Here is an 8,638-nt window from a genome sequence, read left to right as displayed (position 1 = left end):
ATGATCTGTACAGTCGGAAACACTTCGATGCATATTTCTTTTTTTGTAAGAAGTAAAGTTCAGAATTGCTGGAATCAGTAAATGCGACATCCTCATGAACATGAAGAGTTCAGTAATGGTTGTTTATAATAATATGTGAATAAAAAATATCATTTGACATTTGAGTTTTATGAGACCTTATCCTTTGATATATATTATTTAAATATGGCAATCCTATTTGCGATGATGAAAAAAAAAAGATTTGCTCTATGACGAGGACCTCCATTTTGGCGCCGGTATTTTCGTTTGGCGCCACTTTCAAACTATTGCCGGTCTCATTGATTTTCGTAATCTATAGGTTTCGTATAAGTTATAAGGGAAAAGCCGATTATTAAATCACCCTTTTTTCATAGAAAATCTTGTCGCCTTTAGATATCGATTTTTCCGAAAATACATTTCTACTAATAAAAAAGTTGCTTAACCTCTAATGATTTCACTGAATAGTAAATTCAAGTATATTCTACAGTTGTAAAACTCCGATGTCTAGACGTTGAAACTGCCAACAAATTGGCAGTTAAGTGATCTAAAATAACAACATTTAACGCTTAAAAAAGGATCTTGGCGAGACGCCGAGTCAATAATTCAGCAGTAAAAGAATCCGTCACTTATTACTTCAGTTTGAAGACATCGTAAAGTTGATGCAGAAATAACAATAAAGGATAACATTTTATTATGTATGCAAATACGTAATCACACAATTCTGGTGAAAATCGGACTAAGAATTGGCTCTACAGTTGCAATTTAGCTTACAAAAAAGAGCACAACATTTTACGAGAATTACAGAAAATAGATTCCATTCGATTGACTTTAAACAGGGCTGTCATAAAGTAGAAATAATGGTATTCGATTACTTTACAACAGATTAAACAGAAGCCATTTACCTTTGCGAATTTATTGCTCGGGAACACGAAGCGAATAAAATATACAGGTATATTGCATTTGATGAATGCTTGCCATTATTTAACCGAATAAATTTCATGTAGGAAATAATAAATTGACTGAAAATAAAAATCTATAAAAAATAGGTACAACTTGCCTCTTACTTCTGCTAAAACTTTACATTTATATTCAAATAAATCCTTGATAAAAGTCCAGGAGGAGATTAATCATTGTTTAATATCTAAATGATTTATAGGCAATTTGGGGAATCAATCATTAATTTGTAACAGCAAATTCAATCCCTCGATGATTTGTAGAAAGAACTTTAATAATTAAATTGTTTGCAGCATTTATATTACATTAATTGTGTGTCTCAGTAGCGTGGAATTGTCTTCGTGCGAATGTTTGAAATCAAAAGATAAAATAAAATCTTAATAATTGATAAATAACTTACGACACACATTTCCTCGGAGCACAAATGTAGCCTTAAATTTATTATTATGCGACAAAATTGAGTAGAAAATCAACGATTACTGTTAAGTAACCTCAATTGTAAAAGTTTGATATAATATAAAGCATTTTCTGAACAAAACTTTTCATAATTTCTCTGATTTTTCTAATCTTTAATAAGTAGTATAGAATGTTTTGGTCACTTTGTGTGATCAAGTAAGTACAGGAGAAAGAAATTGTTTTAAATTTAACCGGTTAGTTTATAACAGCGCGGTGTTTAGAGTGCGCTCGGGTCCGGAGGCGGTCTACTTCATTAGTGGTATTTACCGTCCAACGGGAGCAGAGTGGCCTGAGGCACCTCGCTACTCTGCTAACCAAACTATTCAATTAGGTGTTTATTCCACACGCTCTGCGCGTAAACTAACTGAAAACATTGTAGTCCTTTTGAATGTTAAGATAGTTCCAATTTTTTAATTTAGAATTTAAGGTAATTCCGAATTCTAGCACTCACCCCATTAGCTACTCGTTTCAAATAAGTAAAGGAATCAGTAAAGGATTTCATGGGGCTTTAAAAAATTACTTAATAACTATAATGATAGTTTGCAATTATTTTTCTTATCCTGTTACTTGAATATTGTAATATTAACTTGAATATCCGTCTTCTTAAAAAGCCTTAGGAAATGCTGAAAGCGATTGTTAATAGGAATTCTTTTCTTACGCCACCTCATCAGTTGGTTAATTTCAAATAATCCCGGCGAGTAACCACGACCACGACTGAGGTAATTTCACGACTCGTTGATAAGGTCGCAACCAGCTTAGGGAAATGAGTTTTTCCCCGACTGCATTTCTACGATTTCTGAATCTTAATCAACCCGAAATCATCTTAAGGATTATACATATTATTTTAATATAAATTCAGACCAGGCATATATTAAAGACTTGTCTTCATGAATATGTATAACGTTGTTGATCTTTGAAAAGACAAACCAATGACATATTCATACTACAAAAAAATTAGATATTGCTTGTAAAACTTCAATATATGTATATGTCAATATGTGAACGAACATGAACGTGTGTTCGCAATAAGGCTTTTATGTCTCGCTAGTGGAACAATGCAGCTCAATTTGAAATGTGTTCGCTGTCGCAGCCTTAATGTACTCTCGCAATGCACAAATATCGAATAACTTCGCCTCGCCGTCTGCCATCTGTGTGAATTTGCTCGGAAATAGACGTTGGACTGGACTCTGTAATATCGCTTCTGACATGAACATTTCTCCACCCTGAAACATTGTGATAACCATCTAATTATTGATGCTGTTCAACCCTGACTGCATTTATATTGAACACAAAAACTTCATATCATTGGAATCCAATACAATGGTGTAAAACAGAGTAAAAAATGCATACGCTTACTATCTAACCACATTTCAAATGATATATCAATAATAATAAATATATTTTAGGTTTCATAAAAATTTAATAGCGCAAAGATAATCATTGGCTTTCTAATAAGCTTCCAATTAAAAAAGATGAGAATAGATAAGCTACACTTACCCACACTAAGTTCCGTATTTCTGTTTCAAAAACTCTATGCAACAAAAGAAAACTGAATGCATAATATAACATTACAGTTATTTTAATTTTAAATTATTCATTAATTCTAATTGTATATACCATGAGGAACAATAGAAAGGTTGCCTGCTACTATACTCTACTATGGAGAAAAAGAAATTGATTTATTGCAGGATATTTCTAAATATAGGAGTATTTCTATATCAGACATTTCCATGAGTAATTCGCTCGACATATTCAAGAAATCAAATATATTCTCCCGATGATAGAATTACGAAGAGGAAAAAGTGAAATCAGAATTTCTAAAGTGCTGACATAATGAAGCGAATTTCCGTTGACTTTTTAATTTCGAAATTAATATACATTTTTACAAGTGTGTTGCATTTATTGTATTCTTGATTTTATTACAAGTTGAAGATTATAATGATTTGATTAAATAACAGTTATGTAATTACAATACAGGGCTGCAAAGTTTATCATTTATTATTGTTGGTGATAAAGCTAAAAATGCGTATATCAGAGAAAGTTTAAAAATAGCACCAGGGAAATTGAGAAGTACGAGTATAGCGTCTTATGGACATATTACGCGCCGAGATTTTTCTCAAATAACCTAGAAAGTAAAGTGATTGAAAGTGGATGGCTGCATAAATAGGGGAAGGCCAAAGAAAGTATTAATATGTAAGAGTGTATGCGTAAGACGAGAGTGAATTCAAATATGAAAGCTGATAGACATGTATGGAGGAGTAGTACATGATGTGTCCACTCTCCGTAGGAATAAGGGCAGATTGTTTTGTGGAAGAATAAAAAAAAATTATGCAGTAATTTCACTTATTATATTTAAGTAGAGAATAGAATTTGTTTTATCAGTTGACATATTTATCTTTTGGGACTCGACTCGGGCACTACTCCAAGATTTCAATAGCAGGGAGGGTCAGTTTTCCTATCTTTATGTTTTGGCACTGGACCGCATATTTAAATTAAACTTATAACTTGTATAGTACGGGGGAGAATTTTTAATAAAATTCACACTAAAACAACAAACTTGATTAAATTATCAAAAAAAATAATTATATTTCACTTAGTTTACTAAAGGACTACAACGCATAGACGTACCAAATACTCTGAAACATTTTCATTCAAAGCTTAAAACAATGTATTACAATCGTACTTTACAGTCTTATATTTGATACAAAGTTATGTTATCAGATACTTCTTTTATACTTTAATAATCTTGCTGAATTCGCGTCGGTTTATGGAAGACGTAAAATGTAATAACATCGAAAGCGCGCTACAAGTTTTACGCCGGGCGGCAATTTATGCGGCCGTTTCGTTTAGCTCACCTGTTGCGATACAATACTAACCAAGTTACCTTCTTTAGTGTCACTAAATCTATACTTATACTACTATCTCGTTATGTCTTGTTGAGTACAAAATTTTATATATTAGTTACAGAATTTTTAGAATCGCCTTTGTTACAAGATTGGCGACTAAACATAGAATGTTATATGCGATCTATCAAATAAAATTAATAACTGTGATATCGTCCAAAATAAAACGATTTAAACGAACAAAATAAAACGAACTCTATTAACGTAATTGTTCTCGATATTCTTCGTAGTCGAATTGAGGGTTTCAAATTTGTAAAACAGTAAAGACAAGAAAGCACTGACAAAGCCAAAGGTCCGCCAAAATCGTCGTGACTAGGCGTTTTTAACGCAAACATAGGCCGTGAAAGTAAACAAATACTCTTATTTGGCATTGTTCATAAAGCATACTCCAATTTGTTCAAAAATATTACTATTTTGACAAAATCAATTAAATGAATGCGAGTTCTCCATCAAAATTGCGCTGGTTAATTGTTTTGGCAACCGGCTGTTTGTTCAGTCAAACATAACTGAACTAGTCAACACTATTTTAAATGAAATATAAATGTATTTGTTTCAAATAAAAGTCTGTTTTCATTTACTTATTATTTATTTTCCATGTTTTAAATAACGTATAAGTTCTTGGTTTCCTTAGTGTTAAGTTTGTACTAAATAATAAAAGCTTACATTTATTGTAATAAATAGTTCTTTGGAAGCATAAACATGAACATATTCTCTCTTCTGGTTATCGTAATATTGTAATAAACATATACATACTTATGTTTAAGGTGTGATATATTAAATTGACGAGTAATAAAGGCAAGACTAAGCTGTAATATAGGGACGTGTCAGGCGCATGTGTGTACGATTGTTATTGATATGGGAATGCTATTAAATCTAAGCAAACGTAATTAAATGAAATATTTGAGATAAGGGTCGGATCAGACTACACGTATTTGTGAGGTATCAAGTAAATCTTAGGGGGTTTAATTAAATATTTTAGTATCTACGAATAAATATTTAAAATTATTATAATACTAATTAGAACTACACGCCATGACTTTCTCTTCTGTATGGACCTCCATAACCGCTGGGGGGTCCGTAACTACTGGGAGGTCCGTAGCTACTTGGGGGTCCGTATTCATAGTGATGGTGGGGAATGTGATGATGATCATGATGATCTCTCTTCTGTTCCTTGAGGTAACTGATGAACCAAGAGAGGAAGTAGCCCGCCTTGTGGATGACCACGAAGAAAACGAAGGCATATATCAGCTTCAGGACAAAGATCTTCTTGACTATTATATCTGCCCAGTACACTGAAAATAATAAATTCTTTTGTAACTGTTTATTGACAATACAGGTAAAATGATGGCCATTTTATTAATGTTTCGCTACAAGGTTAGTTTTGCGGTCTACTTATGTTATAGTTAGTTTAGTTTTGTGAAGCCAACTTACCAAATAAAGCGATTTTTTTCTTCTTTCCTCTGCCTTCGATGATGTCATTTTGTTCACTAAACGCACCATTGCAAAATGCAACTAACGATAAGGTAATTAACAGCGAAAGAGACTTTAAAGACATGTTAAACAATAACTTTTTTAAAGAAATGTATAAAATATAATTTTCTCTGCTATAGAACTTATGTTTACGCGTCGGGATTTGTTATGACAATGACATTCGTGTAAATGCGACATAGGTTGTGTGGGAGGGCGCTAAATGCTTCGCTAACTGACTGAAAGTTTCGCTTTCCGTTCCGCAAACAAACGTAACTGTCCTAATTGGATTGGATGATATTGAACTTGTTCATGTAACGATTTCTAAAAGAAAATACGCTGAATCATTCTAGTTTACATAATGTTATGTTTGTTTTTTTTTGTTCTTTATATTGGCCTTTTTTACAATATTCAAATATTTACATTATAATAGTTTAATTTATGATTGCTCGTGTTCTGGAAAAAAAATTGACAAAATTCGATTTATTCGCAAAGAAACCCTGTCTTCAGCCAATTATATGCTGAAACAAGTTTTTTTTCTCAATAATAACATCATAAAATGTTTACTATCAAAAATGTAATCATGCGACGTACACGAAATGCCAAAAAGATTACATCGACGTTGAAAAACCGACGTCGAAATCGGGTAATAGGAATATAGGTACTGTGGAGTGTCGTAACTCAAATATGTATGTTCATATTTGTATATATTTGTCGAGGCGTCGCGTCGCGTCTGCCTTCGTCGTTGATATTTGCTCGGAATTAGAATTGTAAATCACACTTTTTACATCACTGCTGGAAAGGTAACTCGATATGTTATTCGACTTGTCACATCATACACCTTCAAATTAAAAAGCAAAAAATCTGTTTTATTGGCTGCAGTGTTCTTTATATAACTTAGGTAGATAACAAAAAGAGTTGGTCCAACCCTGAAAGCACGACTGATGGAAAAAAAAAAAACTTTCTTGTCTCATACATCACTAATTAATTCGTTATAAATGTAAAAGTGACGCGATCTTGTTTTTATAGTAGTAAGTTGTTTACGCTCGCTTAATTTCATACATATAAAATACATACATCTAGATGTAAAAACCAACATAGAGATCCTATATCAACATAAAGAAAACTAGAGATAACAATAATATTTTCAAATAAATTTTACGGCAGTTGAAATTCACAGTTAAAAGGTTATAAGTATATAAATACTTTTCGAGTTGATACAACTTCAAGGAATTTCATAAAGTTTTATCGGACTACAATAATCCGGATGTACGAAGCAATCAAATGTATCTTGGTGGAATTATTTGCATGCTGTCACATTGTAGTGGTGAGCTATAACTCACAGTCGGGCGCACTGAGGTCCCGATACCGACTGACTTCAGTATTACAGCTGTATATCAACATTTACATTGTGCTCGGAGACGGGTGCCGCGTTATAGCAACAGATATGTTTGAATCTGACGAGTTATTGAATTGTACACATTTGAAACAAACTAGATTAACTTGTGTGGATATCTGGATTGAATTTTTCTTTATTTTTTCATACTAGTTATTTTTTCGAGCTAGCAGCAAAAAAGGTTAATTATATAACTAGTTTTATAGCCTTGTGAAGTAGAATTATTACACAATTTTTGAGTTAATAGTATGTATATTTCTGGTTCTTTCTAAACACACGATTCCACAACACTATTTTTCTTTATAATATTATAATAATAATAATAATTTATTGAGCCATTGTTGAAATTTTACCAGTTATACCATACAGGCGTGCTAAATAAATTACATGTTAAGTTCTATTTTGTACAAAATACGTGCCGGCTTGTTGTTAAAAGGAATTTATATCTCTAGAAGTCAATTTACTTGCGGTGTATAGAACACAGACAAGCTTAGTAGAGATTACAATACCTAGTGAACTAGGAGTATCGGTATTGCGAAGCATTCCTGAATTGGAAGCTACGAGAGCGTAGCGGCGGGATACGGGACGTAGCGGACGTGCAAGCATCGAATGCTGCCTGTAAAGCCTTTCTGAAGTTTACGTGCTTCAATAAAGGAATGAGAGAGTGGTGGGAGGTGTTAGTAGGGTGAGGGGAGGTTGCGTTATCTTCAGATATTTATAGACCGGATTACTTAATTAGACTTTTGAAATCTATTAATTTTGTGTAACATGATTAGTAAATGTATGTATGTTCTGGAGTCGACAAACAACACTGAAAAAATTAAATAAAAATCAAAACATCTCATCAGTCTGATGTAGATCCGCAGTCTTCATTCGTTTGACTGAAATATTGAAATGCATTTTTAACAGCGATTTTTATTAATTTCGTCAAATCCAAACATTTTCTTGTACCCCTGGTACAAGCGTATCTTTCGCTAATAAATCGTTGGTGAGTTAATTGTACGTCAGATTGCGATAACACGCGATGCTTTTGACACCAAAGTAATTAAATTCATTTAATGAATTGCAGTGAATTTATATTTATTCTTGATAGATATAATGTAACAAGCATATGTATATTTTTACTAATAGTACGCGAATTACAATGATTACAAGATGTAGGTTTGATCGTACATATTTTTATTGTCTTCCAGTACTTAATTATACAATACAATATACAAAATTTCCACTGAAACATGTGCAACATTCAGTGGCGACGTTAACATACTCCTACAATATCTGTGGCTTGGTATAGATAACATAGAAGCCTATTTTCTAGCTTATCTGACGTAGCTGTCACAAGCCAGACTGCAACATGAGTGTTGCGGTCAACTGACCGGTTTCGGAGGAATGCTGATGTGCAACGTCGATATTGTACAATTCAAGTTATGATATATATTATTAC

The 8,638-nt window shown here is 32.7% G+C and overlaps 1 protein-coding gene across 1 annotated transcript; it reads right to left on the bottom strand.

Moving 5' to 3' along the window:
• Nucleotides 1-4,955: 4,955 nt before the first annotated feature.
• LOC106124227 (uncharacterized) lies at nt 4,956-5,950 on the bottom strand. Its single transcript, XM_013320692.1, has 2 exons — nt 5,763-5,950; nt 4,956-5,623 (listed from the first exon to the last, which is right to left on the bottom strand). Exons 1-2 carry the CDS (start codon nt 5,884-5,886, stop codon nt 5,355-5,357), a joined length of 393 nt encoding a protein of 130 aa, XP_013176146.1. The 5' UTR covers nt 5,887-5,950; the 3' UTR covers nt 4,956-5,354.
• Nucleotides 5,951-8,638: the final 2,688 nt, after the last annotated feature.

Source organism: Papilio xuthus, unplaced genomic scaffold, assembly GCF_000836235.2.
Source record: "Papilio xuthus unplaced genomic scaffold, Pxut_1.1 DF825946.1, whole genome shotgun sequence".
Lineage (NCBI taxonomy): Eukaryota > Metazoa > Arthropoda > Insecta > Lepidoptera > Papilionidae > Papilio > Papilio xuthus.
Note: the sequence above shows the minus strand (reverse complement) of the source record. Positions and strands in the feature narration are given on the sequence as shown.

Bases quoted from the DNA above. Each gene is read 5' to 3' on its own strand.
- LOC106124227 (XM_013320692.1), bottom strand. From the start codon at position 5,886: ATGTCTTTAAAGTCTCTTTCGCTGTTAATTACCTTATCGTTAGTTGCA. The intron at 5,624-5,762 runs GTAAGTTGGCTT...TATTATTTTCAG, and splicing joins GAAAAAAATCGCTTTATTTG to TGTACTGGGCAGATATAATA.